This window comes from Erigeron canadensis, chromosome 8, assembly GCF_010389155.1.
Source record: "Erigeron canadensis isolate Cc75 chromosome 8, C_canadensis_v1, whole genome shotgun sequence".
Taxonomy (NCBI): Eukaryota; Viridiplantae; Streptophyta; class Magnoliopsida; order Asterales; family Asteraceae; genus Erigeron; species Erigeron canadensis.
Genome location: NC_057768.1, coordinates 42,911,647 through 42,939,487, shown reverse-complemented (window position 1 = coordinate 42,939,487; position 27,841 = coordinate 42,911,647). Strand labels below are relative to the sequence as shown.

At 33.7% G+C, this 27,841-nt stretch overlaps 2 protein-coding genes across 2 annotated transcripts; both read left to right on the top strand.

The window, feature by feature from the left end:
• Window positions 1–1,152: 1,152 nt before the first annotated feature.
• Window positions 1,153–9,391, top strand: LOC122611326 (endoplasmic reticulum-Golgi intermediate compartment protein 3). The gene is made up of 13 exons (XM_043784340.1): window positions 1,153–1,293; window positions 1,408–1,451; window positions 1,530–1,672; window positions 5,924–6,006; window positions 6,108–6,183; window positions 6,275–6,342; window positions 6,832–6,916; window positions 7,645–7,766; window positions 7,887–7,970; window positions 8,123–8,269; window positions 8,557–8,665; window positions 8,770–8,889; window positions 9,145–9,391. Exons 3-13 carry the CDS (start codon window positions 1,585–1,587, stop codon window positions 9,216–9,218), a joined length of 1,056 nt encoding a protein of 351 aa, XP_043640275.1. The 5' UTR covers window positions 1,153–1,293; window positions 1,408–1,451; window positions 1,530–1,584; the 3' UTR covers window positions 9,219–9,391.
• A 3,833-nt stretch (window positions 9,392–13,224) lies between these two features.
• Window positions 13,225–26,570, top strand: LOC122609967 (guanine nucleotide exchange factor SPIKE 1). Its single transcript, XM_043782926.1, has 30 exons — window positions 13,225–13,489; window positions 14,622–14,708; window positions 14,867–15,029; window positions 15,304–15,392; window positions 15,495–15,607; window positions 15,703–15,758; window positions 15,866–15,963; window positions 16,084–16,221; window positions 16,326–16,637; window positions 17,077–17,325; window positions 17,424–17,591; window positions 17,677–17,912; window positions 18,084–18,153; window positions 18,383–18,544; window positions 19,013–19,120; window positions 19,231–19,268; window positions 19,353–19,497; window positions 19,602–19,728; window positions 19,929–20,122; window positions 20,287–20,417; window positions 20,688–20,763; window positions 20,856–20,966; window positions 21,189–21,371; window positions 21,502–21,645; window positions 22,102–22,275; window positions 22,375–22,722; window positions 23,447–23,779; window positions 24,156–24,341; window positions 24,419–25,393; window positions 25,975–26,570. The coding sequence occupies exons 2-30, from the start codon at window positions 14,634–14,636 to the stop codon at window positions 26,227–26,229; spliced, it is 5,457 nt and encodes a 1,818-aa protein (XP_043638861.1). The 5' UTR covers window positions 13,225–13,489; window positions 14,622–14,633; the 3' UTR covers window positions 26,230–26,570.
• Window positions 26,571–27,841: the final 1,271 nt, after the last annotated feature.

Below are 27,841 nucleotides of genomic sequence, written 5' to 3'. Positions count from 1 at the left end.
CGCGTATAACGCGAAAAGAGGTTGAATTTTTTTTTTGTTTAGGTAAATGTACTATACATTGATAATATAGTTGTATGTAAAAATGTTATATTTTTTTTCAAACTCTTTTATAATAGTAATCACAATAGCCACTCATATTTACAAGTTAAATTATATATCATTAATTTCGATAATTTATTTTATTTTATTTAATAGAGCGCAACTTCTCTGTCACCACATGCTCCAAAATTGCAGATAAATGTTAAAGGTTGATGTTCCAAAAGTTGTTACTCACCTAAGATGAACTCAGCCTTCTCAACACTGTCATTGATAATTTGACTAAACCGACAATATATATATATAATATTGTAGATACAGAGTGTTACAACATTATTAATATACAATTTTACTTTATTATGGTTTAAAATATAACTTACTATTTTTATAAATATAAAATTGATTTATGTATTTTGTATGAAACATATCTTAAATATTTTAATTGAAATTTTTATATGACATAACTATTATTCTATTGGATAAGATAGAAGATAAAGAGTATTATTTTATTATCTTTAAATGTATATTAAATAGAAACATTAATTCATAATTAAAGAAATATGAACCTTTATTATAACGTTTCACATGTGAATGAACAAAAAAAATGTGTTCCAGTATGAATTTTAAGAGTTATCACGGTTCATACAAAAAAATGGGTTCTCAAAATAAGAGTCTCATATATGTATACAGTTGTTAACTTATGATATTATAAAAATTTAATATGTCATTAATTATATATGTTTCTTCGTATTACGCGACTATTAATCTAGTTAGGATATATATTAGCTATTAATATAATAATATATTAAAAAAATAATATTAACTATTATTCTATTATATATATACATTAGCTACTATTTTTAATGTCCTGATTAAATTATTGGGTAAAAAGTGTAAATTTGCGATGCAAAACAAAAAAGTATAAATTAAATTTAAAGGATATATATATATATATTAGCTATTATTTTTTGATTAAAATTATTGGGTAAAAAATATAAATTTGTGATAAAAAACTAAAAAGTGTAAATTAAACTTAAAGGTTTTGTATAATCATAAAAAGTATGAATATTAATATTATAAAAATAAAATAATTAAAATTGATCTCCGACCCACAACCCACCATCAGTATCGGACTTTGTAGCAATACACAAAGGCTGCTTCTGTTTCAAATCATCTTCCTCTTTGGATTTATCACCGGTCAAATCCTTCCTCCCCTCCCTTCCCGGTCTCTTTATTTTATTCGATTCACAATTTCAGGTCAGCGCATATTCTTTTCTTACAAATTGTATCCCTTACGATTATGTTCACACCTAATTCTATATAATAATATATAGATTTGTAGTTAATTTTGATATAAGTGTTTGATCACAGGATTTGGTTGAAAATTGAGCGTCACGGAAAACGTGACTGATAAGGTGATTTGATTCCATGATGAATTTGTTATTGATTTCAATATTTGTGTTGAATTAATTGTTATTTAGTTTTGATTGTAGGTGTATGTACTGTAAGTTATTGTAGAAAGGATCAAATAGAAATTGTATTATAATAATGGGGGTGAAACAAGTTATAAAGAATCTGGATGCGTTTCCGCGTGCAGAAGAACATTTGTTACAGAAAACACAATCCGGCGCTATAGGTATGTATGTATGTATGTGTTATTTTTTTTTATGTTAAACTAGTGTGTTAACCATTCCTTACATCCAAGCCTATCGAGTCTTCGCTGTTATCCATGAAAGATGTATCGTCCTTAAGTTCTAGAAAATAAAGAAGATGTAGAGTGTTAGGGAATTTGGACTTGGGAAACAAATGTTAAGGAATAGTTAAATCAATAAGCTTTTTCTAGCATGAGTGGAACTATATGGCCATATTGTTGCTTGAAATTCTGTGTCATAACCTCAAACCATGTGGCATGAAGCGATCCATGCCATTTTTTTATATCCCTTCTTCCAAAGAAAGTAATAAATTTGATTCCATATTTATGTATGTGTATTAGTTATCATAGAAGATGAAATTTACCTTCACTGTTACAGAAATAAGCAGGTTGGCTTTTGTTTTCCTTAGAAAGTCATTCGTAACTGCAGCAGGGCATTTTGGTTTGTACAATTTTACTGCTCCGTACCTGAAATATGCTCGTATACACTTTAAAGATATATGTACTCATCTAGCATTAAAATAACTGATAAACAGTAGATAGCACTCTCGGAAGTAGAATGTGAATCACATGGTCAATAAGAAAAGTATTTAGCAAAATTATAAGAATATAAGCATGAGTGAGCGTACATTTGCCTACTATAACATTTACATGGTGTAAATTAAAGGACAGAGCTTCAAGCTGGTAAAGTAGAATACAGTTTGGATAGCAAAGTTATAGAATAAGCAACATATATAAACAAAGAAAGCTAAGGTTGAAGACTTGTTACCTTTACATCATTCACAGTATGCTTCTGTGATTGATATGAGAATTGATTCACTTATATCACCTGAAAAATGAGCTCATCTTCAAATTTAAATGGAACAAAGTAAATCAATTTCAATAGCCCTGGGTTTCTTTAACACAATTTGTCAAACACCTTAACATAATCAAATATTTAATAACTGGTATAAAGAAGAGGTCTAAAAGTGAATCCTTTAAGCCAATTTCCAAACAAAAACTGAAAACTTTTGTTAAGGAACTAAATCAAAAACGTAAATGCAGAAATCATCAGTCCATCAAACAGAGTTTCAACATCCCAAAACTCACCAAAATTTACCAAAGCAACAGCAGTATTGCTTACTCATGTTAGAAAGTGGTAGTGATAGTGGTAGGTAACTGAATGACCCTTAGATAATTACGAATATACATTTTCTTTGAAGAATATGTATCATGACCCAAGACCATAGTTGACGAAAACCGCACTAGTAGCTTTAGTAACTGTTGAACACAGGTTACACAGCAAATAGTGACAACATTCACATTAGAAGCTTGATGAACCCCAAAATCACATCAGTAACCCGAGCTCTGATCCAAACATTAGCGAATAAGTTAGACCCACACATCATGTTGTTTGTAGAAGACTAACCACAACCACATATTGTATAAGCATCTACTGTAAATTGCTCACTACCGGACAACCCATATAGACAAAAAAGATTAATAAACAAAAAACTGGAAGCACAAACCTTTGATAACTTTTGGGAGATGATCATCGTCTTTCTTTGATTTAAAAATATTCTTGTATAAAATCAATAGTTGTTCTTTGGTTCATGCATATAAGAATGATAATATGTTCACACCAAATAGAATAGTTTACCCCATGATCTTACATTTATTAAGTAGAAGCACATAAAAATGAATTAAGATTGCATAGAGATGATGAAGAAACCACATTAAGGAACTGTTAAGAATTACATTCTTCCATAGTAATTTTAAATCGAAGACTTTTAAGTGTGTTATACATATTAAGACTATGATGAAAAAAGCTGCATTTTTCAGGTTTTGCGAAGCTTGCATGATTTATCTAGACCAGCCTGAAACCGAAACCATGGTATATATGTAACCCAGGGACGTCATGCTTATTAGCTAAAAAAAGCACACCTAATTTTTAACAAAACTACAAACCTCTGTAGACCGAAACATTATTTGAGAGACAACAATAAGCACCAAGTAGGTTTAACTGATCACCCAATGATCACAATATTGAAAGCCTCAAAATTAACCTGATGGTAAGCATAGTTGTCAAAAGCGAAGGCGACCTCAAAGCGCAAAGACCCCAAATAGGGCGAAGGCGAGAGACGCAAAAAAAGTGCACGCCCGGGAAAAAAAGGCACACTAAGTAAACAAATATAAAATATGTATATATAGTGAAAAATAATAGTAAAAAAAATCAGATGTGAGTTATAAAACCAAATATCATTCAAAAAAATACAAACTTTTCAACCAAAAACTTCAAATTATTATAAACATATATAAACAATATCATAATTTTTCTTCCCCCCATTTTATATTTTCACTCTCTTCTTTTATCTTCTTAAACGACTATGGTTACTCAGTTTGGTTGGATCTTGAATGATTTGGTCGAATCTTGACCCATTTGACCATTTTGACCGCCGTTGACAACCACAGTTGACCGTCGTTGACCGCCTTTTTCATGGTCGACTTGGGCCTAGGGTTTCAGGCGCTGGAGGTGCGCCTCGCCCGCCTTTTGCTCCTAGGCGCAAGAGGCGCTCGCCTTTGACAACACTGATGGTAAGCAACTAAGCAAGTTTGGACACCCATCAAACGGAGTAATTGGCCAATATTCCATGCACCTACACAACAACAGTTGCACACACACATACACACATATATATTTTCACAAAAATTTCAATTCTATTCATTTAGGCTTTTTCACGAAAACCTAATGTGCACCATAAAAACAGAAGACTTACCGCAAGAGCTACTTAAATATACACTTCTTCTATCACAAGCCATCAGTTTTTCCCATACTCCATCCATACATAGGTTATGCACATTTCTCGTTGTATATGCGAATAGCCTTATCAAACTCACCAAGGTTGTCATTTCCCTCTACAAATCTCTTATACCTAGAAAATACGATGTAGTTTTATCCCCATTGTAGTCATCAATTTCTAAAGTAAAACATGAAAATAAATACTTCGCAGATAAATACCATAGAGACCTAAAAGAGTATTTAAGTATAAAGTTACATACCTATATTTGCTTGAGACAATTAATCAAACACATGGGGTGCAATTTTACAACTCCCTTTAAATATCGCAGAAAACAAAAACCAAAAACCTCATGCGATGTAAAATACAACATATTAAATAAGATTACAAACAATTTGGTTAAAAGCATTTCATCCAACATCATTTTTCGTTTAAGTAATTTACCTTTAACCTGATTCTGTATGTGAGAAGAGAGTGGCACTGAGGATATATTGAGGAGTAATCACCAGTATGAAGTAGAAGATAGAGAAAAAGCTGATAATGGATCCGTCGGCCGTTTTTTTTTTTTTTTTGATGTAATACATGAAGAAGAGGGAGGGGATAATATGGTTGGGGAGATTGGAGAGAAGAGGTGAAGAAGGTAGAAACTTCTGGAAGTTGTAAAATTAAAGCCAAAAATATTATTTAATCTTTTATTAAAAGATAAGGGACAAAATGTCATTAACCCTTAGCTACTGTAGCTAAGGGTTCCTTATTTGTTATATATAAATAATGCTAGAATTTTCTTGATATGTGTAATAAGTTGCTTAAGTAAATGTGCCTATATATATATATAGATATATAAATTAATCATACAGATATAAGTATAAGCATTTGTAAACCCCTAAATGCATTCTGTTAGATTTAGCTCTTCCGAAAAAGGTTAGGCTGAACACTCCTTTATTTGAATTTCACTGTCCGATGATGTACATTATCTTTTAGTGGTTTGGAACTTGGAATTCTCCTGTGGAGACCCAAATTTAATCCCGTAGGCTACAACTTTGGGGCTAGCCGTTAGATGTGTCGCCCGGTTGGTCTAAGAGGACGACTTCCCAAATAAGCTTATGCTTATGTATCTTAGGATGGGCAGACAATCTTCTTAGTGGCCTCTGAGTTTAGTTGGATTTCCTTCCACATATTGTTCTTGGACAGGCTCATGTAGACCGGTTATTGTTGCCAGTTGTCAACATTTGTCGACCCTATGGTGTTTCAATTATGATGCACTTATGAGTTGTAAAAGCATATACATCGGTTATTGATAGGATTATCTGGAATTTCAGTCATGTTAGTAAAGTCATACAATATAGAAGCATCTGAAGTGGTTTCGTTTTGTTATATATTATTGTCATTATAATCTGTTCAATCGTTTGTACCAGTAATTGAAGTCTATTAATTTCTCTGACCCTTTTTGTTTGTCCAGTTTCAATCGTAGGTTTAATTATAATGGTAACGTTATTTCTGCATGAGTTGACATACTATATATCTACGTATGAAGTTCACGAGGTTTGTTCTTTCTCTTTGTATTGTTATAATTATTAGGTTGTGATGGCATGCTTTCAAATTTATTCGAACACATGTTCATGTAAAACTTAATATGTTGGCAGATGTCAGTTGACCTGAAACGTGGAGAAACACTACCAATTCATATAAACATGTCATTCCCTTCTTTACCTTGTCAAGGTTAGGAATTCTCAAGTCAATTTGACTCCAGTGTTTAGTTTGATAGTTTTATACAACTAACGTTTTAGTTTCTCTGTTTTGCTTATGTCAGTTTTGAGCGTAGATGCTATTGACATGTCTGGCAAACATGAAGTGGATTTAGATACAAATATATGGAAGGTATGGTTTTCGTGATGATGTTAGAATCTAATGTATTCCTATGAAGACGCACAAAGTTTGCATATTTTAACATCTACTGAGGTCGGATGTTATAAGTAGTGATTTATTTGGGTTTTGCCTATATCAAACAGAGATTGATTGTGATCAACTTGATGGTTGATTGAGAGTTCCACTCTTTTTTGCGCTTAAGCATGCACCTGGTTAAACCATCATTGACCTGAAATAAGCTTTTTTGTGTGTTCTCTTCTAATTATTTTAATACATTGGGTTTTTATTGTTTCTCTTAGTTTTATATATAACTGACCCAAGTAGTATAAGATAATTACCTTTTCATATTGTGACATTAGGATTCCCAAGCCTGCAAGCCATGATAGTAGGGCTTTATGCCCCTGACTGTCTAATGTCAAGTCCCCTTTAAAGGCTTTCTTTAGTTCCTTCTCCTTGTCCTACTTGATACATATTTCATTAAACGGATAAGTGTTATTGCAGCTTCGGTTGAGTAAAGAAGGAGTGATCATCGGGACAGAGTATATTTCTGATCTAGTAGAAAAAGGGCATACATCTCATAAGCATGGTAAATGCCTCTCTCCTTTAGTTCTTTCTGGTGTAACTGTGAATTTGTGATCTGGTTTATTTCATTATTATTCCTTGTTTGATCTATATATGAGTTTGACATCGCTTCCATATTATCTATTGCCTTTGTTGTTTTTTAGCCCTTTTCTTACATTTTGTTTTTTAGTGCTAACTTAAAATGACCTCTTCTCTTGATTGAGGTAGAAATATTGATTCATTTATGCATATTCCAAATAAGGTTTGAATGAAACATCAGAAGTGACTTAGTGCTGATTTATTGAAGTTAGCATATGAAATTATTTTATGTCTTTTTAATTCAATAAAAGCCACCATCTATAGGTGATTCTCATATTTCCATCCACTTTGTTTGGAGTGTTTAGGACAAAGCTGTTATTCCTTGCTTCACTTGTCGGCAACACAAATTTCAGAGGAAAGAGGGTTATAATTTTTGGTGTTCATACTTAATTAAGTATTATTTGGTACATGTTAGAATTTATCCGCAGTGGCGCAGTCTATGTATTTTACCTGCAGTATAAATTAGTCTTATTTGTGCCTATTTTATATTATAGACATAAGCTTGCCTAAATGCTACTTATAATATTTCAATTGTTTCTTGCTTTATATGATAGTTATCACCCCTTACTCAAAAATGAATCTGAATGTGATATTTAGTGCATATATATACTGTATACTGTTAATGGCAGTGTTCTTACATTCTAGTTTTACCAGGGAATGAGTCTGATCATCACGATGATTCAGACAAGAAGGTTCATCTGGATAAGTTTGACGATGAGGCTGAAAATATGATTAAGAAGGTCAAACAAGCATTAGCTAATGGAGAAGGTTGCCGGGTATGTGCTCTACAGATTTGTAACTTTTATCTAGCTGAAGACACTGGTAATAGTAGTATGGTCTTTTGGATCCACATCATTAATAATCAAGGCACTTATATTCTCATTTAACTTAATTAGGTTTATGGAGTGTTGGATGTTCAACGAGTTGCTGGAAACTTCCATATTTCAGTTCATGGTTTGAACATTTTTGTTGCACAGATGGTAAATAAAACATGACATTTGTATCTATTATTTACAATAATGGTATAGTATCAGAGCCAATTAATGATTCCCAGGTCACACTTATTACTTGTATTGACCTTGTTTTTGAATTTGATACTTGCTTGAAGTCAACTTACGCTTGATTATGGTAGATTTTTGAAGGAGCTACCCATGTCAATGTTAGCCACGTGATTCATGATTTGTCTTTTGGGCCAAAGTATCCGGGACTGCACAATCCTCTTGATAATACTAACAGAATTCTCCATGGTGCAAGCGGAACATTTAAATACTACATAAAGGTAATTAACTTGTGATTATCATTTTCCATATTCCCCTTCCATTCTGTGACTGCCACTCTTATGATTTTGAATACACGATATTTCTTGAAACTTGTATTTCGGTGTGTTTACTCAGCTGTATTTTTCTAACTCAATCGTATATAATTTTCTACTGAGGAATTATCAATTTCATATTTCTACAAGAAAGGCTTTTTCTTCTTATTCTACTTTTATTTGTTAGTTTTTTATTACAGAATTTTCTAACTTTACTTTTATCATAATATGATATTTATAATATGGTTTTGCAGATTGTTCCAACCGAGTATAAATACATATCTAAAGAAGTCTTGCCTACCAATCAGTTCTCTGTTACCGAGTATTTCTCTCCAATGAATGAATACGACAGGACATGGCCAGGTTTGTTTTCGAAAATGGGTTAACCATTTCACTTGCTTATTATGATACCTGATGAAAAGCCTGTTTATGTGGGGGTCTTAACCACTGTTTTTTATGTGATTCAGCGGTTTACTTCTTGTATGACCTCTCGCCAATTACTGTTACCATCAAGGAAGAACGACGCAGTTTTCTCCACTTCATAACTCGGTTATGTGCAGTGCTTGGCGGAACATTTGCTTTAACAGGTTTGTCCAAGCTCTTTTACTAGAGGTTAGAACCTTCATTAAGGTAAATGGTCAATAAGAGGGGTGACAAAAGGGGGCAGGTGGACCCACATTAGAGGGAAAAAAAAGTGCTTGTGGAATGACCCATTCTTTAGGTGATAATCCCCTTTTTCTTTCCATGTAGAATGTGGACAACCCTAAGTCCCAAAGTAAAAAAATTGCTAAATATATTTACCGAGACAAGTATATGTATAATTTTGGTACTATCTTTGTCAGGAATGCTTGACCGGTGGATGTTTAGATTTCTGGAGTCTGTGACAAAACCCAATTCCAGGCGTTCCATGAGGTAGAAATTGCCAAAGTTGCTGGGAAATTAGAAAGCAAGTCCATATCAGAGAAAATGTGCCCCCGTTTACCTTTTACCAACTTTAGTATTTGATATCCTTGTGTAGCAATATTTATTTGGTAAATGTGTTATCTAACTACAGATCTGTTGGTTTAATCAAAGCAACATTTTTCGATTTGTGGTTAAGGGTGTTGGCTGTGACAATAGGGGAAACAAAGTGAAATCCGCACATCGTAGGTTATAGGAGGACGAGATCAAGCAATGTAAACGAAGGAAGGTATGATAAGGATTATGGGTTTTGCTTCAGATGTCATTTAGTTGCATCTGTAGTGGGGTTCTCAATTATCACTTAGTTCTCAAGTCTGGTCATTTTTGAAAGGGGATTTGAACTATGGCTAAAACGTTGCCAGTGTTTCATTTGGATGGCCCATTTGCTTTGCTATTAGAAATCTTTGAAAATCATGATCGGTTTTATTTTGTTTATGCTTGAAAACGCTGATGCATCTTAGGCTTTTAGCTAGTGCATCATCCCATTGAATTAGACATCAAATCATAAGTACTAGATGCCCATAACTAGACTATCATCACTTGTGCACCCTCACTGATGTCATGACCCTATCCCACTATTTTGGAGCAGTCATCGGTTGAGGACTGAAAACTTAACTTTTTGGCAATATCTCATGAAAATGAGATTGTGTATGAATGGAAATAAGAAGCTGAATGTTGTTCGGCAATATTATCACAAAACCCAGATGACTTTTAAGAGTCAACAAACAAGTATGAACTTGTTCGTGCGGACTACTTTGATTGTTAATAACTTGCAACTGTCTTGATTTACAACGAAACGATTTTCACACATGTATACTATAGGCACCCAATCTATCTAAATCAACTAAGTAACAACCTTATATCCTTCACAATCAACCCATAAACTATTTTGAAAATCACGAAAGGAAACTTGTAAATATTTTTCATGCGAACAATCAAACGTAATGAAACTTCGTTAAACTTTACACAACTATATGGATCATAAATAAACTTAAAGAAACTTTTCAGAACGAAATTTTGACTTATAGATTTTACACAAACTTAAACCGAAATTTACAAACAATTGTTTTTCGTAAACTTCAAACGAGAGCTATACTTAACGAAACAACTTGTTGTATGTTGAAATATACTACAAATGCAGTAACTAAGTAATATAAAATGATTTTAGGTGTTGATGATTTGAGAACAAGAGCTTCGCGGTCGTTAATGATAACTTAGAAATGGTCAACGAAACTTAACGAGACTTTGGGTAATAATTTTGGCACCGATTTGGAATTGTTTTGTGACTGAAAACTTAGTAGTACATGACTTTGGATACCCCGGTGCACACTCTTCATCTTCGAATGCTTATTCGTTTTATAGCCACGGAAAGCAAACAAGCCTTGTCACTATGATGTTATTGTTGGGGTAACATGTTCCCTATTAAGAACAATAATGGTAGTCTTCAACAACTCCATTGAGTGTAGTCAAATCAAATCATGCAGAAACGACGAGAAACTTAAATTCAAAATCTTGAATCTGCACGTCCCTCTAATGGGGCCAAATCCTTCTGTAGAGGTCTTCCTTTTTTGTCTTTTAGTGCAGCTTTGACGGGTTTTTTCCATTTGACTTGTTTTTTATCCGAATCTTCACCGATTCTTGTTCAATCTTTATTTTTACATAGAAAACACTTATGTAAATAATAAGTACCTAAAATACATTCATTCATGATCAAATGCGTATAAATATGTTTTAAAAAAACCAGATAACGCTTAATTAAATATGTATATATTTAACAAAAAAAAAAAAAATTAATGTAAAATTTGGATTCATTCCTCCTTAAACTCAATAACAATTCTTAAAAAAACTTATTTTCGAAGAAAAAAAATCCTATCTTCATAAATTTAAATCCAAAATCTCAAATTTTCATGTTTCCTCACATATCAATTTATCTATCGATGGTTTAGCTTTTATGATTATGAATAACTATACTCTATAGTGTTTGTTATATATGAAAATCATTGTTTTTTAATGACATGCTATTTCAATTCTAATCTTAAATTACACGAATATTTGAGATGTAATTCATGATCCTTGAAAATATTTATCTATCAAATAGAGTTTTTAACTAACATATATAACACTTTCATGCATCTGTTATATAGCATGAAATGTTATATATAGCATTCCCGAAACACTTTTAATGCTTTCCAAAATCTTAAATTTAAATTCACTTTTCTTAATGGACACATATCTTAATTAATACATATTGGTTTTTATATGGTTTTTTATTTTTGGTATACTTTGAAATGTCTAAAATAGCTTTTTTATTTATTATATCATTTATTTTTCATCTATTAAATTACTACTATCCTCTTTTTATAATATCACATAGAACACTTTTGATACCCACAATATCATTTTCTGTCCGACACCATCACCATCACCATCACCGTCACCACTACCACCATTCGTCTTCGCTCACCTCCCACATCTCGCAGGCGTCATTATCGACCCACACGAAATTTATACTCCCTTTGTCCTATTTTAATTGTTATATTTTGATTGGTCAAGTCTTTTTCTTCCGATTTTGACCGTAAATATATTTGTTTGTGTTATATATTTGTTGATGAAAGTTATATTAATGGAAAGTACATTTAAAACTCAATCAATTCATATATGTCATACCAAGTGTTATATATCACAAACAAAAATATATACGGTCAAAGTTGAAAGAAAAGATTCAAAAAATAAACTAGGACACTTAATATGGGACATAAGGAGTATTTATATTCATATTCAAATTCATATTTGTATAATAAATAATATAATAAATAGAGAGAATTTCATATATACCCTCCTTAACCTATTTATATATCAAATATACCAAATTCAAATTTAAAATATCAAATTTCCCCATCTTAAATTTAAGTATATCATATCTGCCCAAATTATTACTTTAATGACCATTAAATGTAGAAAATCAATAATATTATCTCCTATTGATGTTAATGACCTCCACACCCTCTTGATAGAAACAAAAACTCTCGACATTGAAGGTGAGTAATTCAATTTTCGCTTGATTTCTTTTGAGACTCATGATGTTTCCCAATGGCCTCCACCTTATACGACAAAACAATAAATAACATTAGCCTTGAATTAGACATAAAACCAAATTCCAATTCTCGATCAAGCATGCCCCAACAGACATAAAAACAAATTACTTCCAACAATATTCATGCATATGGGAACGAGTAAAAAAATAATAATTTAAGATCCTAATTTGATTATATTATGGGGTATTAGAAAATACAATAAAAAAACACTAAATTAAATCATACGTACATTTATGTTTATTTTGTATTATATATTTATAGGCTTTGGATTTTTTCAAATTATATGGGGGCGTTTGATTCACATAATATTTTTGGAAGGAATGAAATCTTTCGAAGGAATTGGAATATGAAGGAATGAAATTTGACGGAATGTTTTTGATTTTTTGAGATTTCAAGTGACAATTCCTTCCTCCATGCCCAAGGAATGGAGATTTCATCAAATGATGAAATGTTTACATTCTTATGGAATGAGATTCCTCTTTTTTTAAACAACCAAACACACTAAGGAATGAAATTCAATTCCAATTTCATCAGATTTCATTAAATTCTGGAAACAAACGCGACCTATGTACTATAAATTTCATGGAATATATCAAGAGGGTATTGTGGTCATTATCAAATATAAATATTAATATTAATGATTTTTGAGATTTAATAGTAATTAAAATAACAATTTGGGGATATATGATATTTTTTAATTCTAATATGGAGAAATTTAATATTTTAAAGTTTGAATTGGATATATCTGATATATACATAGTTTAGGGAAGAGATATATGAAATTGATTCTAATAGATATATACGGTATTAAATCCAAAATATAATGAATAGAACTATAGAAGCATTAATTACCAAACTCCACTAGGGTCACTACCATCACCACTGACAGCTAAACAAAAACAAAAACAAAAACTATATCTTTGTATGTATGGGGAATGAGCAAGCTTTAAGCATCATCCGACTACATACTCTCACCCAACTTTCCAGCTACTTCCATTAATCTATATTCCTAATCCCTTACTAACTTTAGCCATTTCATCTCAACTTACTTCCTCCAGTTATTTATATTATATATTTTTCTTAGATCTGGAATTACTTCAAAACTTCATTTCAGTTAGCTCTCATTTTGCAGGTCAGTTATCTCCATTATATATATATATATGGTATCCATACATACACTGCATTCTTATATATATATATGTATATCTATATCTATAATATGTCTTCCAGATCTATTGCTACTTTCAAATGCCTAGGTTTTACTACTTAATTACTTCTTTGACTGTGTTTGACTTTTTTTGACCGCATTTCTGCTGTTTTATTGTTGTTTATTACAATTAATTAATAATAATTATAAATAAATGTTGATTTCTAGGTTTTGTGATGGTTAAGTAGTTTGCATTGTGATGTGATTATGTTTTTAACTAGGGTTAGGGTTTTGGAGGGTTGGATAATAATGATTAAGATGTTGAAGAGCGTGGTTGGTTATGTCGAACGTAGCTGTTTAATCGTTTCTGTTTACTTAATGTGGGTAAGCTGTATCTAAATACGAATTATATACCAAAAATGAAAGCGGAATGTTGAAGGACATAAATATGATTATAGATATGATGTGATTATGGAACTGCTTACTTTGACATGGAAGGCATGAGCGTACAAAAATACTTGTAGGAAAAATAGAAACTTGGAAAATTTGTGTTGTAGGGAAGTGCAAGCTTGTAAAAGATTGGCTCTCGACTGGTTGGGGACCTTGGAGCCAGTACTCGACCTAGTTGAGGAACCCCCACCTGAATTTTTTATGTTTGAAACTGTGTTTAGAAAGATGAGTGTTTGAAATCGTATGTTTACACAGATACATAATTATAGGATATGAACAGTAACACAGTTGTTCAAAAACTTTAACCGGTTTTTGACCAAGTTTGACCGAACACTCGACTGATTCATCCAAATTTTGGACCAAACGGATCTTTTGAGGCCAAGTAGGCTCAACTTGCCTTTGTCACTGACTTAGTAACGAGTAATCATCGATTACTCTGCGTAGTTTTACAACATTGGGAAAGTGTTTTCCTTCTTTTTTGTAATGGAATTTTAATGGGTTGGATTGAAGTGTGATCATATTATGTTGTATTGTAGTTTTTGGGTAGTGAATATTCTTTGATATTTTGTATATGGAAACTGTGAAAGAAAGAGAGAAGAGAAACGCCATTGAGCGGATGTTTTCATGATTGAAATTTATAACTGTACTCATGAACGTTTTTTTTCAGGCCACATAGAACATGTCATCTAATGGTCATTGTTTTAGAAGAAAGCCACGCCAACCAGTTGCTGCGAATTTGAATATTGACTCATTGGTATGCCACAATTGTTATATTATATTATGATATTAAGGTGGCTTAGGTTTCTATCAAGACTCAACGATCAACATGTGTGCTATGCAATACACGACCCTGTTTTATGGAAAATTGAGTGGCCATTATTGTTTGCTGACATTGTATATGCTTATTGGCAGCTTGATGAAAATCTAGAGCAATGGCCTCATTTAAATGAACTTGTTCAGTGCTACAAAACTGACTGGATAAAGGATGATAACAAGTATGGGCACTATGAAAGTGTTGGTAGTATATCCTTTCAGAACCAGATATTTGAAGGGCCCGATACTGATATTGAAACAGGTGAACACAGTAATAAATCGAGTTTTTTTCAGTTATATACTGTGCAAGTATGAAACATTTTTATTAAAGCAAAAGAAAAGTTTGTGTGAACGTATTGAGGAACTCATATAAATATGTGCCAAAAAAGGTTCATGCAGTTTATATGGAGTGAACAGAGTAACATATGTAATGCAATAAAAAAAACCGTACTTACTATTAGTATATGTTATTTCTTGCAAAGATGTAATGTCTGTTGGCAGCCTTTATATTTTTATCTTTCTATCAAACTTCGCAGAAATGCATCTCGCCAATGCTAGGCAAGATAAGATTGAAGACAACACTGATGATGATGTACCCAGCACCTCTGGTCGACAACTTTCGGAGGTTAGTTGCTCCAAATTCTCATTCATATTAATATGGATGTGTAAGATAGTTTTGTTTGTTGTTGCATAAAAGTCCTTTGTGGTAATAACAAAATTTATGCAGCATTACGGTGAATCCCCCTTGCCTGCTTATGAACCTGTATTTGACTGGGAAAATGAGAGGTCAATGATATTTGGACAAAGAATTCCAGAATCTAATATGCCACAGTCTATGAGGTTTAAAACTACTATAATTTAGCAATATGCAGACAAGTTTTGCTTTTTTCTGTTCCCCCTCAACTATATTTCTATAATATTTCTCATATCTGTAGTGGATTGAAGATTTCTGTAAAAGTCCTTTCTCTTTCATTTCAAGCTGGATTGGTAGGTGAGTTCCTGGCCATTCCTGACAAACTCTTTCAACAAATATCTCCTATTTTGGTGATTGCTTTTTATGTGTATCTAAATCTGATGTTAGCAGCATTTTTTTTGTAGAACCGTTTTATGGTACTATATCATTGTATAATAAAGAGAGAAGAGAAAAGCTCTCGGAGGACTTCATGTTTCGTGTTCTTCCATCTGAAATGCAGGATGTAAGCATCAGCTAAATTTTTATTTCGTTTTCTTGTTTCAACTTTATGTTTAGTTATGTGTATAAGTGGCTCTCATGTCAAGAGCTGAAGTATTTGCAACCCTTTTATTTACCCTACCAGGCTAGCACTTCTTCTGAATCCCGTGGAGTTTTTTATCTAGATGCCCCGTCATCATCAGTCTGCCTGCTTATACAGTTAGAGAAATGTGCTACTGAAGAAGGCGGAGTGACTCCATCCGTTTATTCACGTAAAGAACCTGTATGCATTGCAAAATTTAACATTACCTTTTATATATGTGTATAACATAAGTGCAATAAATTATGAGTTTCTTGTTATTGTTTTGTTCTTGTGATATGAAATAGGTCCATCTCACCGAGAGAGAAAAGCAAAAACTACAAGTTTGGTCTCGGATGATGCCTTACAGAGAATCATTTTCATGGGCAATTATTCCATTATTTGATAGCAACCTTGGTCCAGCTTCTGGTGGATCTGCTTCCCCCAGCAGTCCGCTGGCTCATAGTTTATCAGGAGCAAGTTTGCAGGAAGGTGTTTCTGAGCCTATTGCAAAGGTCACCTTAGATAGTCAGTTGGGATATTCAAGTGGAAATTCTGTTGTGGTGGAAGTATCGAACCTAAATAAAGTTAAAGAGAGCTACACCGAGGATTCTCTCCAGGTAAACTTTCTATATTTTATAGTTTTTGTACTTAGTGTTTTATTATATAGAGATGCTAGCATGGGCAATTTGGGTGGGTTGGGTAATGGCTCAAAGCGGACAGCTTTACGTTCAGATCAAGGTGGGCCAAAGTTGACGATTTCAACACTATTTTGGAAATTTTGAAGTAATTAATGTTTCAATTAGAATTACAAATGCTACATTATAAACCTAATAATCTATTTTATTTTACCTTATAAATGATTTTCCAGATTGTAAGTATTTGACTACACTTTAGACAACTTTTGACCCCTGTTTTTTCCTTCTATGTTTGACCTGTTCTAATGAAATATGAACTGAGTTGACACGTTTACATATCAGTGGTTAAAATTGCTACCTCTAACTCGTATATCTTACTTTTTGATGAAAGTTAATTACTTTTCAAACTGATCATTTGTAGGATCCCAAACGGAAGGTCCACAAACCCGTGAAAGGTGTCTTGCGTTTGGAAATAGAAAAGCTTCAAGCTCCTAACTCCGAATATGACAATGTTTCTGATAATGCCAGTACAACCAATGAATTGGACCATGGGGACCGGCTAACTGATTCCACTGTTAGTGAGTGGCGCAACATTCATTCAAGTAGACATAAAGAACAACCATTGAATGGATCTATTGCAACAGGACATGCAGATTTGACTAATAATGATGTAAGATTTGTTTAAAGATTTCACATATAACATATATATATATATATATATATAGTGTAAACAAGATGTTTATATTTGGATTTGTTTTGGGTTTACAGGTTCATGCTTTTGACTTCCGTACAACAATAAGAAACGAGCCTTTCTTACAGCTTTTTCATTGTCTATATGTCTATCCATTGACTGTTCATTTGAGTAGGAAAAGAAATTTGTTTATACGAATTGAGCTCAGAAAGGATGATGCTGATGTTCGAAAGCAGTCACTTGAGGTTGGTGAAAATATATTATACGGAACAAGTACTTCCCTTTAAAATTCTTTATGTACGAACATGAAATATAATTTTATCAAAACAGGCAATATATTCAAGGGAGCCAGGAGGGTCCCTACAAAAATGGGTTCACACTCAAGTAGCTCCTGGAAGTAGGGTGGCTAGCTATCATGATGAGATCAAAGTTTCACTTCCTTCTATGTGGACACCACAACATCATCTTTTGTTCACATTTTTCCATGTTGACCTTCAGACAAAGTTGGAGGCTCCAAAACCAGTAATAATCGGATACGCGGCTCTTCCATTATCAACACACGCCCAGTAAGTTCTTACATGCATGTCTGTTTAATTATATAGAATATTGCTAACAGTGGGAAACAGTTTTGTGTGTGTTTGTAATCTGTTCCTATCATGTTATAACAGTCTCATTATTTTCATTACATTATTGTCCAACACTTCAAGCTAATTGCTCATATTTACATTTTGGTGTAGGTTAAGATCCGACATCAATCTACCAATCATGAAAGAGCTGGTTCCACACTATCTTCAAGATAGTGGCAAGGTATGTTACTTTTGTATGTGCTATTTTATATAACAGTCACTTTGTTCTTTACCCTACTATCTATCATCTTTTTTATTTTTCTCTGCTCGTTGCTCTCTGCATCTAATTATAACAGTTGTTACCATGGGTATTTAAATGCAAATTGCTAATCTTGAGTTTAACAGTTTGTCTAGGCACAACTATTATTTTATATGACTACTGTAGTTTACCCTGTATATGTATCATGTAGGAGAGGCTGGATTATTTGGAAGACGGGAAAAGTGTGTTTCGTCTACGGTTACGGCTTTGCTCATCTTTATATCCTATTAGTGAGCGGATCAGAGATTTTTTCCTTGAATATGACAGGCACACTCTCCGCACAAGCCCACCTTGGGGTTCTGAACTCCTTGAGGTACTGTTTCTTTTTCCTATTTACATTCCTAATATTTAATGTAATTGTTATATTTTTTTTTTTATCTTGCTAATAACCGCTGTACGGATTTCTGACAAATCTCTTATTGGGGGGCAGTGGGGAATGTGACTTGTGATATGGTAAAATACATTTTTCTTCAATTCTTTATGTTATATCTTTTGATATGCATTGCACTAAAGAATTCTGATTGTATGAATGTAGCAATTCATGATCAAAACAATATAGATATTACCTACAAATGTACAAGTTGTCTGATTAATTGTGCTCCTATTCTACACATGTTTTGATAGTACGGCTAACTTGTATTATACAGAATCACATGCTTGTGGATTGTACAAGCTATTTGTTCCACTAAAAGAGCATTGGTATCTATGTGCATATTAGATGGGTTTTTTATGCTCTCTAATCAACCAATAGCAATCTAAAGTGCTTCGAACTCCTTTTCAGGCAATCAACAGTTTAAAAAATGTTGATTCGACAGCTTTGCTGCAGTTTCTTCACCCAATATTGAATATGCTTCTCCATCTTATTGGGAATGGTGGAGAAACTCTACAGGTTAACCAGTTTCTTCTTTTGAATATGTTATATATAATTGGGATATACAAGTGAATGCATGTCCTTCATCATTGATTTTTGATCTAGGTTCATTATCTGCCTTCTCACAGGTTGCTGCTTTCAGAGCCATGGTTAATATTTTGACAAGGTATGCGAGATATTTTTAAGATTAAAATGTTTTTTACATACTATTCTTTCCACCATCCAAAAGTAATTTGTTTATATTCTGTAGAGTACAACAAGAGTCGGTGGATGAAGCTGAAAGAAATATATTTTTGGTCAATTATGTGGATTATGCTTTTGATGATTTTGGTGGCCGGCAAACTCCAGTATATCCTGGTTTGTCAACTGTGTGGGGAAGTCTGGCCCGTAGCAAGGTAACTGTTTCTTTTAATTATGTATAGAAGCCAAGGTTTCTCTAGTTACTTGACATGCTTTCATATGCGTACTCCACTAACTTAAGTTATAATTTAAAATGTAGGCCAAAGGCTACCGGGTTGGACCGGTATACGATGATGTACTGTCGATGGCTTGGTTCTTCCTTGAATTGATTGTGAAGTCCATGGCACTAGAGCAGACTCGACTGCTATATCATAATTTGCCTCTAGGTATCTTTTACTGAATATTCTAATGGAGCTTTTTGATACATTCATTCTGTTTAGAATTTATCATAGGAATATTCCGAAGTACTCCGTATTTTGTTTAGCCGACACAAAGTAATCTACACTATTTATGAATGTTAGCATGTTAATCAGCTGAATCCAATCTTGTTGATGTTATCAAGCAAATGTTTTTTTTTGCATGGCAGGTGAAGATATTCCACCGATGCAGTTAAAAGAAGGTGTATTTAGGTGTATCATGCAATTGTATGATTGCCTTTTGACGGAGGTGCATGAGCGTTGTAAAAGGGGGTTAAGTTTAGCGAAACGTTTAAACAGCAGTCTGGCTTTCTTTTGTTATGATCTTTTGTCAACCATCGAGCCGCGCCAAGTTTTTGAACTGGTAGGTTTTGCTATTCAGTCTTAGGATCTTTTCGCGTATCATAACAATTGTCAACCAATCACTGTAAAGTCTCATTATTTTTTAATCTTGCTGAAAATCTAGATAGGTGCAATCAATTTATTGCATCAACCTTTTGAATGATGTATTTATACTTCTCACTGCAGGTGTCATTGTACCTAGATAAGTTTTCTGGGGTATGTCAATCAGTGTTACATGATTGCAAGCTTACCTTTCTGCAAATCATCTGTGACCACGATCTATTTGTTGAGATGCCAGGGCGGGATCCGTCTGATAGGTATTTTATTTGGTAGTAATTTACTTTATTTCACAGTTAGTTCAGTTTTACTAGATTTAATTTTGACTTTGAGGTAGGTCCGATGTATTTAGTGGTCTGACGTATTAGCCATCCCTTGTGGTTATGGTTCACTTATATATAGTTACTTTTGGGGTATTTTCTTTTATTGATTATTTTTAATGTTTGTGCTCTTAGCCTCTTACCATTTCACTAATAGCACCATGTCATTTGTAGTATGCAAGTAATTGACATTGACTGCTATTATTACAGGAACTACCTATCATCTGTTTTAATTCAAGAACTTTTTCTCACATGGGACCACGATGATTTGTCTCAACGGGCAAAAGTGAGATCAATAATGTTTCATTTTTCAGGATGGATATCCTTTCTAATAAGCTAGTGCTTTCACTCATTGCTATTTTTTTTTACTGTCCCTAGGCGGCTAGGATTTTGGTAGTCCTCTTATGCAAGCATGATTTTGATTCTCGCTACCAAAAGCCGGAGGATAAGTTATATATTGCTCAATTGTATTTTCCACTAGTGGGACAGGTAAATACCTTCTGTTATGAAAATCGCTTTTGCATACTTATCGAGAAGTTCATTTTTCTATTTAAAATGTTTTCCTGGCTTGAAGTAAACTAATTATATAAATCGTTAGCTGTCATTTTCACTCCATTATATCAGCATGTGTGCATTTGTGAGCATGGTAGTTTCATTAGTCGAATACATAGGGTGAATATTTTATTTTTACACCCTCTTACATTTGTGCAGATGCTGGATGAAATGCCTGTATTTTATAACCTGAATGCTGTTGAAAAACGTGAAGTGTTGATTGTAGTTCTACAAATATTACGTAATCTGGATGATGCATCACTTGTGAAGGCTTGGCAGCAGAATATTGCTCGAACAAGACTTTTTTTTAAACTACTGGAGGATTGCCTTATTCTTTTTGAAGTAATGATACCTACTACCAAAATTTTTCTATTGACTTGGTTGTTAGAAGTAACTTTTAGATATCAAAAGCTTATATTGAGGGGAATACTTGTCATTTTGTGATTTATATTTGTTTATGGTACAAATGCAGCACAAAAAAAGTGTTGATAGCATGCTTATAGGCGGCAGTTCTCGGAGCCCAGTAGCTGATTCACCTATGTCTGCAAAGTACTCTGATAGGCTTTCTCCTGCCATTAATCAGTATCTATCTGAGGCATCTCGTCAAGAAATTCGGGTATATGTTATATAATCTTTCATCTAGATGTATAAGAAAGTTAGAATTAATAATACTATTGCATGCTGTCATATATATTTGGCATTCTGGTTTAGGTGGTAATTCCAATCCATAAATTTATCAATGGGTTGATTTGGGTTATATTCATATTAAAGGATTCACATGGGTTAAAAGTCGCGTGTAGTTTTTTGTTTTTTAACATACAAACTCCTAAATTCTTTCTTTCAGAGAAAATATTTTATAACAGTATCATTTTTGTAATCATAACTAATGCACTATTTTGTATATCATAACCAAGAAGCTGGACAAAAAAGTGTTTTTAGTTCTTCCCTAGCCTTTTTGGCCCATATTTAAAGTGGATCATTTTAATCTAAGCCCTTGTTCTGACCCTTACTCAACCAGCCCGACCTCTTTGTTGCATGGTTATTGTATAATTAATTGTTTTGTTAAATGCAGCCACAAGGTGCATCTGAGAATGGATATCTATGGCAAAGAGTGAACTCCCAATTGAGCTCTCCGAGCCAGCCGTTTTCCTTAAGGGAAGCTCTTGCTCAGGCACAGTCTTCCAGAATTGGCGCTTCAAGCCAAGCACTGAGGGAATCACTGCATCCAGTTTTGAGGCAAAAACTTGTATGTCACATGAAATATGCAGCTATCGGAATCTTGTACATAATATTTATGATGAATTTTATACTTACTGTAAACAATAAAATTATGGTTGTCTTTTAGGAACTTTGGGAAGAAAACCTAAGTGCTGCTATCAGTCTCCAAATTTTGGAAATTACAGAAAAATTCTCTAAGGCTGCTGCATCACATAGTATTGCAACTGATTATGGAAAGTTGGATTGCATTACATCCATATTTACCAGTATCTTCTCACGCAGTCAATCACTTGCCTTCTGGAAATCGCTATTTCCAGTATTCAATAGTGTATTTCAGCTTCACGGATCAACACTAATGGCAAGGGAAAACGACCGTTTCTTAAAACAAATTGCTTTTCATCTTCTTAGACTTGCTGTTTTCCGTAATGAAAATGTCAGAAAAAGGGCTGTCATTGGTTTGCAAATCCTTGTCAGGGTATGTTCTTTTACTTCAAATATATTGGGTTAGAAATTTAAAGGTGCCAAATTAGGGTGGGGTCAAAATGGTGATTATTTGTATGGGTAAGGTTGGTTTGACTGGGAACACCTTTTGTCCAAGCTTTTTTTTTTTTTTTTTTTTTGAAATAATTTGTGTGCCATCTAAGATCACAGAATTTTCTTTACTAATAGAAAGATAATTAATTTTTGGTTTTGCTTACCCTACCCTTACGGGCATGTTTAAAAGTAAATATATATTAGCATCGTAACTATAGAATGATTATCATTAGACGATAAACCTTAAAAAAGGTGAGGCGTAACTACGAGTGATGTTTAAAAGTAAATATATATTAGCATCGTAACTATAGAATGATTATCATTAGACGATAAACCTTAAAAAAGGTGAGGCGTAACTACGAGTTGTTTGTGATTGGATAAAACCCGATATTGCACCAATATTCCCATAATGGTCATGAAAATGTTTTCTTTACCATAGCCGTTAGGGCTATTGTTAGGAAAACCTTTTTCCATTTGCATAATAATACACTTTGGATGACGTTCGATTCATTCCTTCTATTTGACCTTTTTTGTCGTAAGCTGTTCTGCCAAGAATAACACATAAACCGGATCAACCCATTGCTAAGTAGATGAGGAATCTTTATAAGATTAATCCTGTGTTAGAACTCCTACTTGCGCTTACTTGTCTGCTTTAAATTTGGCAGAGTTCTTTCTCCCACTTTACACAAACGGCAAGGCTAAGGGCCATGCTTACAATTACATTGTCAGAACTGATGTCTGATGTTCAAGTGACTCAAATGAAGTCTGATGGAACACTTGAAGAAAGTGGTGAAGCACGTCGTCTTAGAAAATCATTAGAAGAAATGGCAGATGAAAGCAAGAGTGATGGTTTACTAAAGGAATGTGGGCTTCCAGATGCATCGCTTGTTAACGCACTCGAAGGGTCCGCAGAAAGTCGGTGGTCATGGTCAGAAGTGAAGTTTCTATCTAATAGTCTCCTTTTGGCTCTTGATGCTAGCTTGGAACATGCACTTTTGGTAAGTCTGAATATCTTTACTTTATGTCTGATAACAGATAAAAAATTGTGGAGATAGCTATTTTGGCCGAGTTACTTATTCAAAGATTGATTTACAAGTAACTGAAAAGGGTTGAAAGTGCTTAATAGAGTGATTTTAATGCTTAAATCCTTCAAAATCAGTATGATTTAGAAAACTAGGCTATTAATTATATAACAGAACATACGCTCACACTAAATTATTACAAACAGTGATAATGCATTTGGTAAACATGTTTTTGGTCAACCGAGTGCGACTCCTACCGGAACTTACTGACTTCGTCTTACCTGACCCCTGGATTTTACCAACCTTGAAAGTTTCTTTTGGTGATCTTCTAACTTTAGTTGATGTACTACAGGGATCACTTGTGAACACAGATAGATATGCAGCTGCCGAAAGTTTTTATAAACTTGCAATGGCATTTGCTCCGGTGCCAGATCTCCATATAATGTGGTTATTACATCTATGTGATGCTCATCAGGAGATGCAATCATGGGCTGAAGCGGCACAGTGTGCTGTTGCAGTTGCTGGCGTTGTAATGCAGGTAATAACCGAACTACTATAAGTGAAAATAATAGATGCGTAGATTATTTTAGTATGATATGGTGTGCTTTCTTGTAGGCTCTTGTTAGCAGAAATGATGGAGTCTGGAGCAATAATCACGTGACTGCCTTACGCAAAATATGTCCGATGGTTAGCACTGAGATCACATCTGAGACCTCTGCGGCAGAAGTTGAAGGATATGGTGCTTCAAAACTAACTGTTGATTCTGCTGTAAAGTACTTGCAGCTAGCAAATAAACTTTTCTCTCAAGCTGAACTATATCATTTTTGTGGAAGCATTTTAGAACTCGTAATTCCAGTTTATAAGAGCAGAAGATCTTATGGACAACTAGCCAAATGCCACAGTATGCTAACAAATATTTATGAATCAATCCTAGAACAAGAATCTAGTCCAATACCATTTACAGATGCAACATATTATCGAGTTGGATTTTATGGTGAAAAGTTCGGGAAACTTGATAAAAAAGAATATGTGTACCGAGAGCCCCGTGACGTAAGATTAGGTGACATAATGGAAAAACTTAGTCATATATATGAGTTGAGAATGGACGGTAATCATACATTACACATAATTCCTGATTCCAGACAAGTAAAAGCTGATGAGCTGCAGCCCGGTGTATGCTATTTGCAAATCACAGCTGTAGATCCGGTGATGGAAGATGAGGATCTTGGAAGCAGGAGGGAGAGGATTTTTTCTCTTTCTACTGGATCAGTTCGTGCACGTGTGTTTGATCGGTTCTTGTTTGATACTCCTTTTACCAAAAATGGTAAGACGCAAGGTGGGCTGGAAGACCAATGGAAACGACGGACTGTGGTTCAAACTGAAGGCTCATTTCCGGCTTTAGTTAACAGGCTTTTGGTTAATAAATCTGAGTCGCTTGAGTTTTCTCCTGTCGAGAATGCTATTGGTATGATTGAAACTAGAACAGCTGCATTAAGGAATGAACTTGAGGAGCCACGTAGCTCTGACGGTGATCAGCTTCCACGACTCCAGAGTTTGCAGAGGATACTTCAAGGATCCGTTGCAGTTCAAGTGAGTCTTTCTTACCCAAACAATTGTACCTTTTTTAGTATCTTGTTATAACTAGAGTTGTGTATGGAAAAAAGAAGTGAAGTGTATGGAAAAAAGAGCATTAAGTGCTGTGGCTGAACCCACTAATACTACCCCGCTATAACATGATATTGGTTGATGTCCTTTTGACTATATCAATGGAAATTGCTTAAAGTCTCTTTACAAGTCTTTTATATTTGGGAAGGGAATATGAGGCTGTTAGGCACCCAAGCTAGGTGAAAAACCTCTCACATACCTTTTTTTAAAAGGTAAAAAACATGGGGGCCCAAATATTTATTCAAAATAATTAAAAATTAGTATGTGAGGGTTTTTTTTACCCAAGTTGGGTGCATAACAGCCCCATACTCACTTTTCTCTTTATATTTTAATATATGTCCAGTTTCCATTGTGTTATAGGTTCTAGACAATATTTAGAGTTCACAGTTCTTCCCTTCTGCGTCCTCCATTCACTTAAGCAACCACAACCCAAATCTTATATTTATCAGTTGAAAAGGGGATAAAATATGTTTAATTCTAACTAATGAGTTAACTGATGTGTTCAGGTGAACAGTGGAGTACTGAGTGTCTGCACAGCTTTCTTATCGGGTGAACCAGCGACAAGACTTCGATCACAAGAATTGCAGCAACTCATTGCTGCTCTTCTTGAATTCATGGCTGTGTGCAAGCGTGCTATACGCGTACATTTTAGACTCATTGGTGATGAAGACCAGGATTTCCACACACAATTGGTCAATGGGTTTCAGTCACTCACAGCTGAGTTGTCCCATTACATCCCAGCAATTCTTTCTGAGCTTTAATTGTATCATGGTGTCAATGTTTCTGCTTTGATCAGCAGCTGTTTGATGGTTTGCTTGTTTACATTTCTGCCATTTTCCATGTATCAAGGTTTTGATAAATCATAATGTTTGTAGGGTTTTTTGGATATTATTAAATAGAATATTTTATCATTTGTATAATTTCCCCCCTAGCAAATCCCCATAGTTGGCTTGCCTCGTCTGTGAGTAATCAGGTCCTCAATTAGTCATTGGTTTTTTCAGGGTTTAGATAAGCATACCAAGTGATACAACCATACAGGGGCAATAACTTCGATACTTAATGATTTGTAATTGTTTTGACTTCATATTTAGGGTTGTTTTAAGTTAGTTGTCTTGGGCTCTTGGCCTTAAGAATTGCTGGTTTGTCTAATTACGGCTTTGACAGTGGCCTGCTAATCTATAATCAAAACAAATACATACGAGTAACAGACATTTTACGGGTCCCTTTCAAATATATTGTCATTAAACGTGTTCCCAGCTTATATAAATTTTCATTATTATCTGTGTATCCAAATAAAAATAGATGTTTTCTCTTTTAATTTAAGTGATATCAAATCAAAGGAAATGTTAACTAATGATCATGATTAAAATACATATAATTTGATGGCTGTGACTGCATGTTTGGCACGAACCAACTATATTTCGTCAGACATTGGATGATGGTGTCTTAAAATAGTCATCTTTTTTTTAAACGACCCATTTACCCTTTTTTAAATAGTCGACTATCCTCTATCTATAATCTCTAATAACTAATGTTAAAAAAAAATGTCATTAATCTTTTTTATATAATAGTTATAGTTATTATGGGATTTGTTAACTAATGTTTACTGGGCTTTTAAAGAACTTTAGCTTTTTATAAAAATCAATGAATATAACTAATGATTATTATATCAATCTAAAAGTTCATTCTTACTATTTTAAGTTGAGGTCTCAAGGTAGTAATCATTTGAAAACTAAAATTTGTGTGAAAACTAAAAATCTGGCTAAACACATTGCAATTTGAAACTTAACGTATTTATAGTTGTCCACCATCACCATCGCCGGAAAATGTGACAGGTGAAGCCCTTAATTGAACGAATACGCTTTTCAAGGGGGTTTCGCCCTTCTCGGTAGCCTACCTCGAGGCATTTATAAAGGTGTTGGAAGCCAAAGGCATATGGGAATGATGTGCATCTGATAGAAGGCGATTCAAGAGATAGTGAGTGATTTAATACGGTATGAGTGTTGCCCTTATTGTGGCTCCGCCATGACATCGTCGGAGGAGGAGCAAAGAGAGAGATAATAATGGTGGTGATAGTGGACACCTATAAACACATTGAGTTAAACTTCAAATTAAAGTGTGTTTGACTAACTTTTCTGTTTTCACACAAATTTAGTTTTCAAATATAAATTTCACTTAAATTTGAATCATTCATACATATTTTTCTATCTTAAAAAACACATAGTTAACTGGATGTTTTTTAGCTAATGCTTCCCAATTGTTATATACAAACGTTTGCTAATTCTTTCAACATATTTTGATGGAGTGAAGCAACTTTGTAGGAGGCAACTTTTGCCAAGCTATGTTATCGATACTGGTGGTATACCAGTTTTC

What these genes read in the sequence shown, in the direction of transcription:
- LOC122611326 (XM_043784340.1), top strand. Translation starts at nt 1,585, where the DNA reads ATGGGGGTGAAACAAGTTATAAAGAATCTGGATGCGTTTCCGCGTGCA. An exon ending in ACATTTTTGTTGCACAGATG is followed by an intron (nt 7,971 to 8,122) that starts GTAAATAAAACA and finishes TGATTATGGTAG; the next exon opens with ATTTTTGAAGGAGCTACCCA. An exon ending in CGGAACATTTGCTTTAACAG is followed by an intron (nt 8,890 to 9,144) that starts GTTTGTCCAAGC and finishes TATCTTTGTCAG; the next exon opens with GAATGCTTGACCGGTGGATG.
- LOC122609967 (XM_043782926.1), top strand. Translation starts at nt 14,634, where the DNA reads ATGTCATCTAATGGTCATTGTTTTAGAAGAAAGCCACGCCAACCAGTT. An exon ending in ATGGTTAATATTTTGACAAG is followed by an intron (nt 19,269 to 19,352) that starts GTATGCGAGATA and finishes TATATTCTGTAG; the next exon opens with AGTACAACAAGAGTCGGTGG. An exon ending in GAAGTCTGGCCCGTAGCAAG is followed by an intron (nt 19,498 to 19,601) that starts GTAACTGTTTCT and finishes TTTAAAATGTAG; the next exon opens with GCCAAAGGCTACCGGGTTGG.